Source organism: Hippocampus bargibanti, linkage group LG14, assembly GCF_051943395.1.
Source record: "Hippocampus bargibanti isolate YZ-2025 linkage group LG14, ASM5194339v1, whole genome shotgun sequence".
Classification (NCBI taxonomy): Eukaryota; Metazoa; Chordata; class Actinopteri; order Syngnathiformes; family Syngnathidae; genus Hippocampus; species Hippocampus bargibanti.
The window spans coordinates 13465869-13483020 of NC_142747.1; the positions used below are offsets into that span (position 1 = coordinate 13465869).

Sequence of the window (17152 nt, forward strand, 5' to 3'; positions counted from 1 at the left end):
CTGAACATGTGGTTACAGTTCTGTTGCCTGTGTAGGAATTTTCCAGTGGCCCGATATTTACGACACACAAAGAGACATTAAGAGATTAAGGCCTCCCGCCAGAGAGTCACGTATCTGCTATTTGAAGCTAGGGAGGACACAAGCCAAGACCTAAGTGGCTACTTTTGTACCCTCGGGTTAATCAAGATACACTTTGCCTCCATTCTCTCAGTTAATTCATGTCTCAATAAATTTGATTTCAAGTCAAAGTCAGTGAGATTGATTAAACAATGTGAAACAAGTGAAATATATGGCTTTCTAACATGCAAAGAGTGAATTGCGACAAATTATTAATTTCTGGCTTTAATTTACGAGTAGTCTTATTTTAAATTTTGCCATTACTTGAAATTCAAGAACGAAACCCCATGATTAAGGTAAATTCGGAAAAAAGTGAAGTGACGTGAATAGCCTGCTTCCCGAATGCCCTGTAAAGCTTATAAAGACGAATATCAACTCAAGTTCCGCTTTGTACATTTCCAAGACAGACTCCATCAAGCTCACATGACACCATCCCTAAATGGACTGAAAGTAGCTACCATTTATACTCTTTGTCACCCGACTCCCAAACACAGCGCCCCTGCAAGATCCCAGTGAGCAGCGCCGGCACCCTTTGCCGTCATCAAATCTCCAAATCCCGGTCAGAGGTTTAAGAGGATTCGTGTGCTAAATATATTTCTGTGTGTATATATATAGATATACGTTCACATTCTCCACAGGTAGCGACAGGTAAGAAGATTAGCCATCAAAGACAATTACACATCCACCGCCTGTTGTGCCTTCTTTAAAAACCTGCCCCCAAAAAGTTGTTCTTCAAATAAATAGTCATTGTTAAGATCAATGTTATTTGCATCCGTGTCAAGTTGATGAAAACTAATTTTCAAAAGTGGGCATTAAAGTGTTGACCTCTGAGACCATTTGTGGCTCATCAAAACAGCAATAAAAGGTATGTAAATCTAAAAAAGTATGGCATCTTGGTGCAAAGGACTTTCCCTGGCAGTATCAATGACTTTTATTAATATTTTATTTCTATTCATGATCTAGTTATGGGATCACTCGACAACATTATGAGTGTTCACTCTTCTATTTATTTTTAAACTGCATCTTCTCTGAACATAAATTGTACTACTACTGTTTCAAAAATGCATTAGTGACCAATGTGACTGTCACATTAACATTTATGGTAGATAATCCAGCGAGCTGAATTTCAATAAATAGGATTAGATGGACGGGCAATATTTGATTACAAAAATAACTCATACATCAGACTAGCACTAGGTGCATTGTGCCTCTCACACAAAGTAAGCATACATTGATGACTCGAAAATGGCCCAAAAGTGAAAATGTAAATGTGAATGCATCTACATCTATGCTCAATATGTCTTGCCATTGGCTGACAGCCAGTCCAGGGTGTATCCCATTTCTCGAACAAAAGACCGCTTAGGATGATTGAATACTCCAAATTTAGCCATATAATGTAATGGTCAGTGAGTCTATGTATAGTTTTCCAGAAGGTGGTGTGTGTGGAGCGGTGAGAGGAAATCTCTGAGGTGTACTCACCAGTCCCACTGGAGCCGACCCGACGAGGATGAGGCGGGGTTACAGGAAGCAGCGGTGAGGGATCGCAATGAGAACAGGAAGCGGGACGCAACGCACCGCCGGTAGGAACACAGACCCCCAAAGACGCCTGTGGAAAGTTATTCTGAAAACAGAAAGTAACAAGGTAACTCACTCTGACAGTCAGTCATAAATGAAAAGGGGAGCTGGGTAGCTGCATTGGATCTGGTTGGTGTCTTTATTCAAATATTCACCAATGATGAACAGTTAGAAAAGTCCACACCCCCAATATCATGGACAATAAACATCTCAAATAGATAATTGTTCTTATTGCTGTGAAATAAAAGCACATTTACAAAGCCAAAAAACCCTGAATGACAGAACCTAATAAAAATACATTGTTAAAACAACAAATGGTAAGTATGTAGAAGTAGATTTTAAGTATAAAAATAAATTAAAAGGAAATTGTATGTATTTATTTTACAAACAAGGGGTCCTGTTTGATGGAGTTGGTCTCTAAACACATGTCTCCAGAGAACTTCACTATCTTTTTGATGGATTTGTGATTGTCACGTCGCCATTAACTCATTCACTGCCAGACGTGCAAAAATGTGTCCACTTCAGTGCCAGGGTTTTTGTCATTGTCACTCAAATTCCAGGACCCACAGAATATTGAGTTTGGGACTACAAAAACATTTAATACAGCGTAAGAAACCTTAGAATCTCTTCTTTTATAGGGAGTTAATTCCTAAATTATATGGGTGTGGAGTTATATGACCTTGAAATGAGGGTGGTTGTTCAAAATACAATGCAATAAATACATATTGGTTTATATAGTGCTTTAACAACAGCTGAAGCCGGAACAAAGCGCGAACAGGGAATAAAGGGAAATGCTGCTAATTTGTAGAAGGGGAAAAAACATTGTCAGGAGCAATGGCCAGCGTTTATCAGCACCCAAGCATGAAAAAACAAAACCGAACAAATTCGGGAATGGTTCTCTACGTCATATTTTCAATCCCCGAATAAATACGTGAATGGCAGTGAATGAGTTAAGAACGTTAGAGACCCAACATGGGCGCTCCCACTGCCCATCTTTTTCATTTTCTTCTTCTTCGACAAAAGGAGAACAGGATTGTGGGTAACGAGAAGAGATTACTGAAACGGGGAGACATTAAAAACAGGGTCCTCCATGGGAGTACAGTGCACAAAAGTAGAAAAATAAATATTCAAAAATGGAAAAAAAGCTGGGTATGGATCAATGGGCAGTGGTGCTGCTGACTTAATCATAACATAATCATGAAAATTCAGATTCCATCATTCTTCAATGGGTTGAGACAAGTGAGGTAATGAGCAGTGGCTAAAACGTTCTGTTCTGTCCACACTTATACAACAATTCCTCTGTTTAAAATAGACATTTAACTCTCCCACATCTCAAAAGTCTTTTGCACTCATGGCGCGTGTCCATGTTGGATCAACAACATGTCAGGAGTGGATTGGCATCACTGACAGAAGGGTGACGCGGTGGGATCGAAGCCCTTGAAAACTTCCTTGAGTGACCCATTGTCCTGCTCCGCAGTGGGCTGCTCGGCTTGGGCTGGGCTGCTACCCCCAAAAGGGCTGCTGGTCCCACCGGCCTTGCCTGCCTGCTTGACCACACCAAAAAGGGTGGAAACGGGCAGGTTATGGACACCGGCGGGCAGCTGTTCCACCAGAGGCCCGGCAGTGGCAGAACCCCCGGCGGGGGGCCCTGCCTGTGCGGCGGAGTTAGGTGAGGGTGTGGGTTTGAGTCGGGGTCGGTTGTAGCTGTTGTACCGGTCGGTGCCCTGCTCACTGCTTTTCTCTGGCTCGGGTTGCTCCAGTGCAGATTTGCGAACAAACAAGGGCTCCTTTGGTTTGGGTCTGCCAGTTGAGGGCTCACTCGGTCGAGATTCCGAGTTAGGGGAGTTGTTGGGGCCTTCCGTTGTACCAGGGCTTCCTGGTTTGTTAGTCCGAGGGTCATAAAGACTGATGCTGCTCAGTACATTGGCGCCCCCTGGTGCGCCCGATGCTGCACTACGTCCTGTTCCACCAGAGGAAAGGACCCTTGGATCATAGGGAGCGATGGTGGGTGGCGGCGAGGAGCAGGATGTGGACCCAGAAGAGGATTCAGAAGAGGGGGGTGGAGGCTCCGACGGCTGCTTGAGGGCTGACTTCTGCGGCTGGATGCGGGGGTCCGTGAGACCTTTTCGAGCCATGCGGGGGTCGACAGGTTTTTCTGAGGGGGTGGATGGAATAGAGGCAGGTTGAGCCAACAGAGCCAGTGGAGGTGCTGTGGTGGGCGCTGGCGGAGGAGACGAGGATTGGGAAGGACTAGAGCTGACTGTTTTAAGGATGCGAGACAGCAACTCCAAGTCCGGGAGTGAGGACGAGGAGGACGACGGGGGTTCCGAGGGAGGGGGTGCCGTGATGGGAGGAGATTGCGAGTGGGGATGGACGATGCGGGACAGACGTGGGTCAAGGGATGAGACTGGAAGAATGCCTGGAGGGAGAGGAAGCAGGTCCTGTTTGGGGACTGGGATTGGGAGGAGATCTTCGGGGGACCAGGTGATGGTTTTGGAGAAAGTGGGCATGTGGAGTACAATGTCCTTCTTGATGTGGCTGAACTGCTGAAGCTGGGAACGGGGATCCCTCAGAGCCATTCCCATCAAGGGATCGAGAGGGATCGGGACCGGCTTGTCCCGCAGGACTCGCTCCGTTTCCTCCTCCTCCGCTGCCGGAGCAGTGAGGGGTGGAGGTTTGTATATCAGAGGGGGCTCCACTTTGGGGGCAGCCGGTTGGTGGGCGGCAGACCCAGCCGACATGGCAGCCAGCCGGGCTCGCCGCGGATCTGCCGGTGGACCAGACGAGGACACAGGTGGTGCCAAGTCAGGTCCGGGGCCACGGGCCAGACGTGGGTCACGAGGCAGGCGCGGGTCAGCGGGGCGACTTGGGGGGATGGTGGTCTTTTGGAGGCGAGGGTCACTCGGCGCATCTGACTTTGGAGGAGCCCGCGTCTGTTGCCGAAGTGTCTTCAGGATGGACGTCACGCTGCCACCCCCGTCCTCATCCTCACTGGAGTACCAGTTGCCAGAGTCACCTGGAAACAAGACAGAATTTATGCGACATCTGGAACTTCCAGGGCTGTAAGGCTAGGCTACATGTTCTTTTAGTAAAACCCGTTTTTCCCATTAAAGAAAAAAATCTGTTACATCACATATTTTGGGAATTCCACACATTTAAACAACGCACTTGAAAATAACACTAACGAGTTTTTTTTTCCTTCTTTCTGGGAGTTGCTTAATTCAAGGCGATACCAAACAAGCAGAAAAGTAAAGTCTATATTGTTGGAAAACAAGTCAACACCCATCCAGAGAGAGTTGTACTGATTGATGAGGGTTCGCCCATGTCAGTTCTTGGATTGACACCACATCAGCTCAGTGTATGCCTGAATCAGGGGGTTCAACTATGACTTTCATTTGAACCAGATCAAGATGAATGGCAAAGATGTTGTCACATGCTAACCTTCAGTGTCTCTGCTCTTCTCTGCCCCACCATCGATGCGGCGGGCTCGCTCATCCTCCTCCTGTTGCTTCTGTTGGATTCTCATGAAAAGGACACGCTGTGCCGGAGGGAGGAGGTCTGAGACAGATACTCCTCCCTGACTTGCTCCGTTGGTGGAATCATCCTGGCTGCTTAACTTGCCAGCACCTTCTTGGTAGTCATCACCTAAGGGCAGAAGTGACATAAAGCAACAAACAAAGCACATAACCTGAGTTATTAAAAACAGATTCTTAAATGATTCATTAGTGACAGGCCAAATAGGATTCTCGCGAGGAAAAAAAAAATAGTGTATCATCAAACCCAAACTGAGGGTGATTCATTATTCTCACCTTCTTCCACCACTCCTTCCATCTTAATCCCCTCTTGATTGAAGAACGTGTTGAAGTAGTTCCCCCCAGCCTGCGGAGGTTGCATAGCGCCCCCGTGAGGAGGACAATCGCCAGATGCAAACGTGCCCATGTTCTCTGGGGGGAAGCAGGTTGGCGGCGCCCCTGGTGCACCAGGTGCTGGGGTTGCTCCCTGGGTGTTGCTGGGTGCCTGGCTTTTTTGAGGAAAAGACCGCATTAGTGAATGAAATCAAAGCAAAAACGACTTAAAGGAACGTTATATGGAAAACTGGCTTTTTATGGGTGGTGTACAAACAGTTGTTTCTCTGTGTAGCCATCACGTGTGAAATCAAATAATACACAATTATTCTAATTGAAAATTAAAGTAAACTTGTGTGGACTCACTGAACAGCCAGTTTATGAGCCAGCTGTCCGGTTGGTTGCACTTTGATCTCAAACAAGGAGGGAATCTTCTTCCCGGCAGACGCTCCACCACCAGCAGGTGGGGGTTGCCCACTGGGGTTCAGGGCTGCTCCTTGGAATGGAGCGCCCTCTGGATTTTGTACGGGAGGACCACCACCACAGGAATTTGGAGAAGGGACCATCCCAGGACCCCCTGGGGGAGCAATAGCGGGAACGGCCACCTGGTTGGTGGGTGGGATGCCCCCAAAGTCGCCGGCTGCTGGGCATCCGAAATCTCCCGCCCCAGGATTGGCTTCGACGGGTGCCGGGCGAGGAGGAGTGGGCAGTAGGCCTACTCCAGGTGGGGGCTTGGGCAGAGGGTTGATCCCCTGCTTCTTCAGCTCTTCCACCTCCTTCTCATCTTCTGCCCCAGCCTCTGCGTCCTCAGCCAGCATCTGAACACGTGACAAAATGGTGAAATGTTATTAGTTCAACTTCTATCACAAAGTGTTGGTATAATGAGGCCAATTTCCAAAATTCTATAATGTCGCAGTAGTGTGATGTAAAGTTATTGCTATGAACTATGTTGGAGGGAGTTTAGGAACTCAGACTGATAATAGAAACGCTTTGCTGCCCTCTTGTGGCATCCGCAGGCAACAATTAGACTTTTTAGGGACAATGTGGATTGGTCACATTTTCAAATAGCGAATTCGCAATGCAATCTAAAAATACATCAGTGTCTGAAACTCATGGCAAAAAGTTAGCGCACAACCTGGTAGACAACTAAAAAGTTGCCTGCCCCATTTTTCACAACTTGAAACACAATAAGACGACTAATCGCAAAAAAAAAAAAAAAAAAAACATTGTTGCAAAGTATAAAATATATTTTTTAATTAAGGAAGTACCTACCACAAATGCTCCCTTGCTTAATTTATGGTAAATATCCCTTGCTGAAGATTTATCTCCAGTTGTCGTTTGTCGTCATGGTGCACAATGCAATGTTTGCGTTGCGTTGTCTGCTCAAAGCCACGTTCGTTTGGCAATTTGCATACTCGGCACCGGCAGCCAATCAGAAGCCTGTTTTCGGGCTTCGGACTACACTACTTCGGACTACACAGTGACTGAAAAGTGTACTTGAAAGCATTAGAAAGAGGAATCCATGTGTCTTGTAGCGGTTTGCTTGTAGCTTTTGCTTGAATTAATAAAACAAACGTTTGATTTGGAAAAAAAAAAAAAAAAAAAATCCTTGAAGAAGTTGGCAGCCACCCGGGCCTTTTGAAAGTTGTACGTCCGACGTAAAATTTGCACGCCCCGGGCCTCCGGGCAGACGTTATTTCAAACACTGAATATATATTATTTGTTCATATGAGAGGACAGACCTTGTTGAGAAGCTCCTGGGTATCGTCGTTGAGGCTTTCATGGGAGAACATGCATTCGTTGCCATTGACACAGTTGCCCGTCGTGTGGAACAGCTTGCAGGGGAATTCACGTGGCGTCAGTGTTAAGGCAGAAATGCACTCAAGTTACGGTCATGTAATATTCTTTTTTTTTTTAAGGGTTGAAAGGATATCATGCATGTAAGGGCAGTGGTTGGCTCGAGCACAGTAACCAGTGATATAAAACTTGCACAGCTCTTTGTTCTTGGGCAACTCGATATCGTGACTGAAGTTGCAATACTCCTCCTAATGATCAAAAGAAGTGTAAACGAAACAACACATAATAATAACTAGATAATTCATAAAAGATTCAAGTGCAACAGATATTGTTTTTGGCTCACCCAAGTGCATCTGTTTTCCATGTAATACTTGCAGATGGCTTTTCCTTTTTTATCTTGGTACTTCTCGTTCTGACCCCTCTTTCCCATTCCTGATCCAGGATCGGCCCCTCCATCCTTGGAAGAAAAACAAAAAACAAAAATAAACATTGAAACACAAGGACAGGAAAACACATGAAGAGATGTAAATAAGGGAACCAGTCCATCAAAATTACAAGCAGGAATGATGGACTCCATATTCCTTATTTAAGGCGTATACACAAAATTATAAATTTTTGAAGCCATGCTTTGTGCACATTGGCAGTTTAGAATCAAACATCTGTTTAGTACAACTGCTTTGGCTTGGAATTGTGCTTCTTAAAACCAACGTATTTGAACTTTAATTTGTTGTCAATCATTCAGCAGGAAAATAAATTGACCTCAGCATCATTTCCAGATACAATATGTGAAGATGAAGACCATACCCCATTGTCCACGTCTCCGTTGTTCTCATCGTCATGACCCATGTCTCCTCGCCCGCGTCCTCGGCTCCTCATTTTGCCTCCTCTGATCATGCCACGTCCTCCTTTGCCACGACCTCTACCACGGCCACCCCTGCCTGGAGTCCAATACAGAGTCATGTGATCAGAGTGGGCAAAAAAGTCAAGTTACTTCAACAAGAGTACAGGACTTACCTCTCCCTCTATCTTTGGACCTCTTGTACTGATAGTCATCATAGTCATCTTCCCCAATGTTGTCATAATCATCATCATACTAAAGGGATGCAAACAGATAAAAGCCTTCCATTTATCATCAGCAAAAAATAATAATAATAAGGCATGTCAAAAGCACTCACCTCAATGTCTTCCCCATAACCATCTCCATCACCATCTCCCATCTTTCCTCCTCGTCCTCCTCTCCCGCGACTGCCTCCTCTTCCTCCTCGCCGCCCACCTCTCATTCCACCGCGGCCCCTCATGTTCCTCATGCGGCCACGGCCTCCTGCAGGAAAAGGATGAGATTCACTCACTGAACAACAAAAACATTTCTGTTCGTGCTTTCAACTCATCAACATAAAAATACATTTTCAGTTGTATTTTATATTTGATGAAGGTCTAACAAATTTTACTTTATAAGCTAAGAACATTTTTATTTGTCTTACAATGGGGACATTCCTATTTATGAATCGAATTACAATTTTTTTTAAACTATTCTTAATACTGTAAAACTGGTCATTTGTCACGCCATATAACAAAAGGGTAAAGATTGCCATCAGACCCACCTCGTCCTCCACGTCCTCCCTCCTTAGACTTGCGGTACATGTTAAGCTCCTTGGTGAAGTCGTCGTACTCCTCACCGCCCATGTCTTGCTCCTCCTCCCTTTCGTAGTTGTCTTCCTCATAGTCGTCATAGCCGCCGTAGCCCTGCTTGTCCATCTTCATGTAGCTGCCCTTCTTGGACCCGCCGTAGCCCCCATGCGGCTGAAGGAGGGTTCGGCCAATTATGTGAAGAGACAGACAGATGCAATGCATTGTGTGTGGGGGTTGACTTACAGTAGAAGGGTACTGGGGACTGAACTCTCTGTATTTCCTCTTCTCACTGGGAGAGTAGTCGGAATCATCGCTGAAGTCCGAGAAGTCGTCGTCAGATGAAGCATGACGCTGCAGGCGAAAGTATTACAAAGTTAAAGTGGGGTGTGGGATACACACAAACTGAAAATTGGGCTGAATTAAAATATTTTCATCTACATCTGATTAAGCCAGCCAACATAAATAATAAAAAAGGCAGATCTAGAAAATACCATAGTTTAAGACTACAAGACAAATTTTCCCTTGTTGTGCGGCTTAACATTCTAACAATCAGTGAAGAGTGCTAAAAATCAGAACCCCACAAGTTTTCCTTACTTTATGCTTGGACTTGCGTTTCTTCTTTGTACGCCTCTTCTCTCGCTCACGTTCCCTCTCTTTTTTTCTCTTCCGTTTGCGCCGGTGCGAGCGCTCCTCATCCGAATTGCTGCTAGCATGGCGCTCCCGGGTTCGTGGGGGATGCGCGCCACCACCACCGCCGCCGTCCCCGACCGTGCTGCCATCACCGCCGACTGCTTCCTCACCCATGTCTGCAACGCCTCCTGCGCAGGCAGATGCGTCGCCTTCCATCTCCACCTCACCCCCATCATCTTCTTCAAGCTCACCCTCCTCCAATTCGCCATCCTCTGGCCTGTGTGCACATAACATGTTTTAAGATAAATATATTGACTTTTCACTTAGTGTTTTATATCAAAAATATTATGCGGAGTGACCCATGTCCATTCAATATGGAGTGGCGATTTTCCAACCAATGCGCCGTGGCGTATTTCTCTGCTGGGCGAGATCTTCAGATGTGACAAGGAAAATGATCAATTTTGGCCTGAAAATTATTTAGTTAGTATACATCTCCTCTATATATCTATATAAAGCCAAGACACTACACATTAGTTTCTAAAAAAAACTAATGAAATTGCATAACAAAAAAAAAAAAACTAATACATTCCTCAATTCAACAGTGAATCCTCCAAGTGCCACATGTATTCTATATGTACCAGAAAATACGACAAACAAACGTCGGATCACATATTATGAGATTTTTTGGGGGGTTGCAGTTTTTTTATAACAGTCCTACTAATGTTTAATTCCTAAGATTTCATGACACGGGACATCAAAGCAGACATCAGACAGTTTTGGCCTACGCACTGAAGGTTGCCTCCATTCACACTGTGAATGGCTCAGGTAACAACATGTACTGTAGTTGGTAACTGCTACAGAAATAACAATAGTGGTTATTATGCATGATCTAATGGATATACTATGCATGAGAGCATTATTTGAATAGGACATATTTGACCCCCACAGTCCTGGCAGTGACCCCACATTTAAGGGACAATGATAGACCCCCACAAGTATAATTAATATGGACCACATGATATTGCTTGACCACCGGTTTGGGCCTGTGGTATAAAGGGGGAAGACAAAATGACTCATTAACAATTAAGCATATCACTCACAATTATTAACACAACTACTCACACAAATTCAAAAATATTAATCTTTTCACAGACTGAAAAAAAAATATATATGTTTTTGCTTGACGGTGACATATCACAACACAAAATATAGCTCATTCCACATTGGCTGTAAACACTTTTAAACCAGGATGGTGACAAACATATCAATGGAACCGACTGCCTTGAGCAGCTCCTGCATTTTGTTTTTCTACTTCTTTCCTTTCATAACTTGCTGCTGTGAAATGTAAATTTCTCCACTGCGAGACTAATAAATGTAAATCCAATCCGCCACCAGTTGCCGATTGGTGCTGATGGCATTTATTTATCTGACTGTAGAGTGTAACTTCTATATAAATCATGGATGCATTGTATTGATTGCATTTATCATACAAATGGCCCCATCTAACAAGTCTGACTGAATGCTTGGCTGAATCTTTTTGTAGATTGTCCGAAGATTATCTGAAGCCAGTTTGGCCAGCAACAACATCTTAATGGTCAACTTTTCAGAGAAAATTGTTTATTCTGAGAGATAATTATCGTGAAGTTCAATGATTCTGACTCCATCATGGAGAAAGGATGGGGTCACTCCTTCTGGACACTTGTGACCTCCGCACCAACGTGCTTGAGTACAAACACATCATAACCTGGTTATTCTGCACCCTGCCAGAACACCGGGTTCAATATATCAAACACACTAAATAAAAATGTTCTGATTGCTTCTCTGGGAATAAGGAATGACAAAGAACATGGTATTTCTCCATCATGTCTGATTTCCAATCAACAAGACAAAGCACAAATTTAATCTCAATGCAAAATTCATCGCTAAAGAGATATTATAATTAGAGAAGGGCCATGATAAAAAGGGGGATACTTACTGTGACAGGCCTTCTTCATATTTTGCAATCACAATCATTAAAAATCCTCCCCCTAACAGTTTGGGGTCACTGGTGAGATTTGTGGGGGCAGGTAATTGAATTTACGAAAACATTTAAACAATTTGCCAACTGAGAACTGGGTGGTTACATTAGAAACTGATTTTTGTGTTTGACTTCTGGGATGCTTTGCAGACATTTTACATACAGCGTTGGTACATAGTATTTGAACATGTAAGAGAAAGAGCACAATCACAGGGTGGGGAAACAAAAAGCTGTTTGGCAGCGAGTGTGCCCTTTAAATTAATGTTAAAGGTTACATTGTAGGAGCAATCCAATCCTGTTAAAATGTTGGCAGGTTAAAATTGTAACCAAAAGATAGCAATGGGAGATTGGTGAATTAAATTGTTAATAGGAGGTTCGTTGATCTATAATTTACAAAAACGTTTGTGTCGCGTGGGGTTAGTAGAAGTTTAAAGACCTTTGATTAGACGTGGGTAACGTTGACGTTGTTTCTTCATATGTGACGCCAAATAGCAACGACAAACAACGTAACTATATTAATGGGGATTTAAAAGAAACTCTTACGGTGAGCCATTGCGAAGCTAATATGGCTAGGCTCGCTGCCGGAATGGGCACACCTTAAAACCAAGTTTTATTTTCAACGACCAAATAAAAGTGTAAAATTCTTATATACGGACATTTAATTAAAAACCGGTTAGTTAGTTTACGGAAAATGGGCGATGGTTTTGCATTCGTCGAGATGGTCGACGGTCGTGTCAAAGAAAAGTATGTTTAGGAGCGACGGCCTGCTCTTTTTGCTCGTCATATCGGTCCGCGTCGAGTCGGTTCACCGTCGAGGTGATATAACGTAATAAAATAAAGGGAAAACGTTATCTCCGACGTTATTTTGGACTCCCAGTTGGCGCCGTCGTGTCAACGCACAGGTCCGTTAAAGCTTTAGCCGTTTTCCAGAAAAGGCGAGTTTAATCCCTCTTTGAAAAAAAAAATGAAAAAATGGCATCCCCGGGCTTTTTTGTGTAAAAAAGCAGAGGACAAATAAATAGTTTCATTGAAATGATTGTAGAATTACTCGACCTTTCGTCAGTCAGGAGACTGTTGTGTTCGTGGTTGGTTGTTGGGGAGTTTGGATGGACAGTCATGCTTTCCACAGCCATTTCCTCTCTAACCCTTAGCTAACATGGAGGTACCCAAAAATGCAATCTCTCGACACTGGAAATCTACTGGCTTATGCGTCACTTCACAAGGATCTACTTGGTTTTGGAATCAGTTGAGTTTCAGTTCATAGGCAGTAGGCAATTGTCCATTACAGTTCTAAGAGAAATTTGCTGAAATTGAGTCCAGAGTTCTGTTTCCGTCCTACTGAAGCGCTCTAAAATGAAGACTGGTGCGTTTAAAATGGCTGACCGTCTTCTTCAGAGACGAAGGGGGCGGACTTTCCTCAGAGTGATGTCACTGGCTCAACGTACTTAAAATGCGTCTCACTGACGCTTTCGATCATGAAATTAGCCCTTCATTTTGACTAGGAGACACTTGCTTTTATCCAGTGGTTTCCATTGTGTGTTTTAAACACTGTCAATTTGACATGTATTTATCAATTCAACGTTTCTTTCACAGACTACATTTCCTCGTGAAACAGAGCCACTGCAGTAGTTCATTGTTGTCTATCAAGGTTAGGGTGGCTTCACGATAATTTCATCACCAATTTGCTTTATAGAGTCGAGTGCAATTAAAGTGTTGTGTTATTTGCCCCATTAAAAAATCCTATATATTTATTTTACAGAAAAGTCCAAATCCAATCCTCTTTGGTTCTACTTTTTTCCTCCCTCACCTCTCTTCTAAGAGGAAACCCCCGGTTTCCTCCCACATTCCAAAAACATACATGACAGTCAGATTGAAGACTCCAAAGTGTCCCTAGGTGTGAGCGTGAGAGTGATTGTTGTTTGTCTTTGTGTGCCCTGCGATTGGCTGGCAACCAATTCAGGGTGTCCCCCGCCTCGTGCCCGAAGAGAGCTGGGATTGGCTCCAGCACCCCCCGCAACCCTAATGAGGAATAAGCGGTACGGAAAATGGATGGATAATAAAAATAAAATTAATTTATAAGCTCCTTCCAAAACTCTCAAGGTCACTTTACAGTCACAGGATCAGTTCTTTCTCTGGGTGAGCAGTGGCAGCCACACGCGCCAGCCTTCATTCAAACCGGAATTACTCTGATAGAAAGATATATATATATATATATATATATATATATATATATATAAAGGCATATATATATATATATATATATATATATATATATATATATATATATATATATGATATTGGATAATTATATATATATATAGCTGTTTATCAACATGTGAGCTGTTTATCAACATGTGAGGGTCGATTAAAATGTTTCTTCAGCCGCCATCTGTACTTCGTTGACATATGAGGAGTTAATTCAATCATGTATTGTATCAAATTAATACAGTTCTCAAGAAACCTCTAAAAATGGACGCAAGTCCAACCTGAGGGTTAAACATATGTGCGACAATGAGTTAATTTCCAATCTAAATTATTATCAAAAATGATTAATCTATGGGGTGAATGTTCGTCACAATTCTCTCAATGTGAAAATAACTATTAGAAATATCTATTATTGTTTTAAATAAAAACCCACGACGAAAAAAAGTATAATGTTATAACGACGTCATCAACCAGCGACCCATCAGCGGGACCATCGCGTCTTTTGAAACAATCGGTGGTGTTGCCCCATTGAACGATCACTTTTAAAGCTGCCCCCCCCAAGAAAAAAGTCCAACATGATTGATATGATCGAAAAGGAGGACCCGGTCATCACCGAGGAAGAGGCGGCTCAGTATGACCGCCAGATCCGGCTTTGGGGCTTGGATGCCCAGAAGAGGTAGGTTAGGGCGCCATGCTAATATCATTCGTGTCAGAGTGTTTTAAGAATTTGTGGCTTTATTGTACATTTAAACAATTGAATCGATGTCATCAATGTGCACAATCCTTGCAGACTGCGTGGCTCACGGGTTCTGCTGGCAGGTTTGGGTGGCCTGGGGGCAGAGGTGGCCAAGAACTTAATCTTGGCGGGAGTCAAAGGACTCACTTTACTGGATCACGAGAAGGTAAACTGCCAGAATCTCACCAATATATATTATTATATTTGATATGTTTATTCTCACCAGGTGACAGAGGAGTCCTGTCGGGCTCAGTTTCTGGTCCCGGTGACCGAGCATGGCCGGAATCGAGCCCAAGCGTCCCTGGAGCGTGCACAGAACCTCAATCCCATGGTGGAGGTGCTCGCTGACACGGACAGAATAGAAGACAAACCCGACACTTACTTCTTGCAATTCAATGCAGTGAGTTCGCATTATGTGGTTGCGTTTACAGTTGTGTTAAAGGCACTGATTATTTTATTGAATGACCCCAAACAATAAATTGATCTTTATTTGGGACGTCAGTTATAAAATATTAGTGACTAAAAGAATGGATGACAAACTTTTTGTCATGCAGGTTTGTCTTACCGGCTGCTCCAAAGACGTAATGGTGCGCGTGGACCAGCTGTGCTCGCAACACAACATTATGGTCTTCTGTGGTGATGTCCATGGTTACTATGGTTACATGTTCTGCAACCTTGGACCTGAACACAACTACGTGGAGTGAGTTTGAACATGAATTAAAAGTACAAAAGTTTGTCAAGTCAGGGCCACTGTCGACTTTGCTTTGTTCAGGGAGAAACCCAAAGTGGTGAAAAAGTCTTCAGGAGACTCGAATGATGGTCCTGACGCCAAGAAGGTCAAAGTGGACCCTAATGAGACCACTATGGTGAAAAAGGTTAGAGCAAACCAGTTTCTTTTTCAATATTTCTTCATACCACAAATGTTTTTGAACTAATCTTTTGTATTAATAACTTTTTTTGTGAGGAGTATAGACATAAATATGTATGTGTCGGCTCTCGGTCGTACAGGATTGGTCCATCGATGAGCACCTCATGCTAATGAGGTGATACCAGAGTTAATGAGGCAATCTGAACCAGCGATAGAACATTAGAGGTAATCAGGTAGAACAAAAGAATTAATCAGATTAGCTTCAGGGAGTAGTCTATGGCTCCCCCAACCCTAGAGCAGGGATAGAGCAGAAGTCTGGCACCGCCACCTCTGTCCATCAGGGATACATAGTTACCAGCCAGTTACCAGCACAACTTTAGTTCACTGACGAAGCTCTTCAGATGAGGAGTGAAACGTCCGACACCTTCAAAGAAGTACAGATGACGATTGAAGAAACCTTTTCCACTATAAACATAAGTGTTAGAATACCAAATGTTCTATTGCCGTCAAAACTAAAATACTGTTAAACATAAAATAATCTGCTAACCTTAAAAACATTGAATCAGTACAATGTTCATGTTAAACTAAAAAGCTCATGTTCTATTCATTTCTTTTGCTAATGTTTTTAGTTTGAATGAATTCAAATCACGATGACATGTTTCAAACAGACATCGAAGTTCTGCCAGCTGAAGGAGGCTCTGGGGGTAGATTGGACCGGCGACAAGGTCAAAGCCGCTCTGAAGCGCACGCCTGTTGACTACTTCCTCCTTCATGGTACTCACCTTTCAGCGTTGATTTTTGTTTTGAAAAATTTGAATCTTCAGTGTGTAGATATTTCAGTGAAAGTACAATCAATGTTCCTTAGTGCTGCTGAAGTTCCGCACGGATAAGGGCCGAGATCCCGACCCACAATGCTTTGCTGAGGACAGCCAGTTGCTAAGTCAGATTCGCCAGGATGTCCTGGACACTTTGGGTGTAGCCAGCGACCTACTGAACGATGATTTTATCAGGTAAGGTACCGAGTGATAAGGTAGAGGCTGCATCCTGTTCGTGAGTACCGACTGTGTCCTGGTATGTCCTCAGTTTTTGCTTCTCAGAGATGTCACCAGTGTGCGCAGTTGTGGGAGGCGTACTCGGACAAGAAATTGTCAAGGTAAGTACACATGCACACACATGTTTGCATTGGTATTTCTTTTTTTTCTGAACTAACCGTAACCAAACTTTCAATCTACACCGACAACCCAAACAAACCTGAGCCTCAAACAAATCTGAACTACTCAGAATCCTAAATTAACACTACTCACAAATATAACTCTAGACTCAACACTTCAACATGTTTGCTGTTGTCCAGGCTCTGTCCCAGAGAGACGCTCCACATCGCAATTTCTTTTTCTTCGATGGCCGAAAAGGAAATGGCATGGTGGACTATTTTGGGCCAAACTGAATGTGTAGACAGCTTGCTCTACCATCGACCCACTTCGCATCCAATAGCATTTGTTTACTTCTTGCATTGCAAACCATTTATGACTTTTGGTATTTTCTTATGTTTGGTAATAAAGAATGGTTCAGAAAAGCATCCTTCCCGTCTATGTGTTTCTATATTTGTTGAAAGGATTGTTATGATACGTTGCTTAATCGGTTAGTTACTTAATTAGCGGGACCAGTGGAAAGCTACTGAAACAGTTTCTTAAAAATGCAAGAAATGGAGGGTTTCAGTTATATCTGTTGTTTTT

General features: G+C 43.4%; 2 protein-coding genes across 2 annotated transcripts; one reads left to right on the plus strand and one right to left on the minus strand.

Annotated features, from left to right (window-relative positions):
• Window positions 1-1808: 1808 nt before the first annotated feature.
• On the minus strand, window positions 1809-12979 carry zc3h4 (zinc finger CCCH-type containing 4). The gene is made up of 14 exons (XM_089014109.1): window positions 12664-12979; window positions 9558-9870; window positions 9207-9314; window positions 8936-9134; window positions 8510-8655; window positions 8349-8427; window positions 8139-8272; window positions 7678-7791; window positions 7471-7582; window positions 7280-7389; window positions 5904-6355; window positions 5502-5713; window positions 5134-5337; window positions 1809-4708 (listed from the first exon to the last, which is right to left on the minus strand). Exons 1-14 carry the CDS (start codon window positions 12741-12743, stop codon window positions 3093-3095), a joined length of 3879 nt encoding a protein of 1292 aa, XP_088870235.1. The 5' UTR covers window positions 12744-12979; the 3' UTR covers window positions 1809-3092.
• A 1294-nt stretch (window positions 12980-14273) lies between these two features.
• On the plus strand, window positions 14274-16997 carry sae1 (SUMO1 activating enzyme subunit 1). The gene is made up of 9 exons (XM_089013771.1): window positions 14274-14491; window positions 14606-14717; window positions 14778-14951; window positions 15106-15251; window positions 15324-15426; window positions 16088-16193; window positions 16285-16429; window positions 16503-16572; window positions 16771-16997. The coding sequence occupies exons 1-9, from the start codon at window positions 14391-14393 to the stop codon at window positions 16861-16863; spliced, it is 1050 nt and encodes a 349-aa protein (XP_088869897.1). The 5' UTR covers window positions 14274-14390; the 3' UTR covers window positions 16864-16997.
• The last annotated feature ends 155 nt before the right edge of the window (window positions 16998-17152 follow it).

Excerpts from the sequence above, each read along its gene's own strand:
- zc3h4 (XM_089014109.1), bottom strand. The coding sequence starts at position 12,743 with ATGGCTGTGGAAAGCATGACTGTCCATCCAAACTCCCCAACAACCAAC. Across the intron at positions 9,871-12,663 it reads AGTCTCCTGACTGACGAAAG|GCCAGAGGATGGCGAATTGG; the intron begins GTCGAGTAATTC and ends ATGTGCACACAG. Across the intron at positions 4,709-5,133 it reads GAAGAGCAGAGACACTGAAG|GTGACTCTGGCAACTGGTAC; the intron begins GTTAGCATGTGA and ends TCTTGTTTCCAG.
- sae1 (XM_089013771.1), top strand. The coding sequence starts at position 14,391 with ATGATTGATATGATCGAAAAGGAGGACCCGGTCATCACCGAGGAAGAG. Across the intron at positions 15,427-16,087 it reads AGACCACTATGGTGAAAAAG|ACATCGAAGTTCTGCCAGCT; the intron begins GTTAGAGCAAAC and ends TGTTTCAAACAG. Across the intron at positions 16,573-16,770 it reads TCGGACAAGAAATTGTCAAG|GCTCTGTCCCAGAGAGACGC; the intron begins GTAAGTACACAT and ends GCTGTTGTCCAG.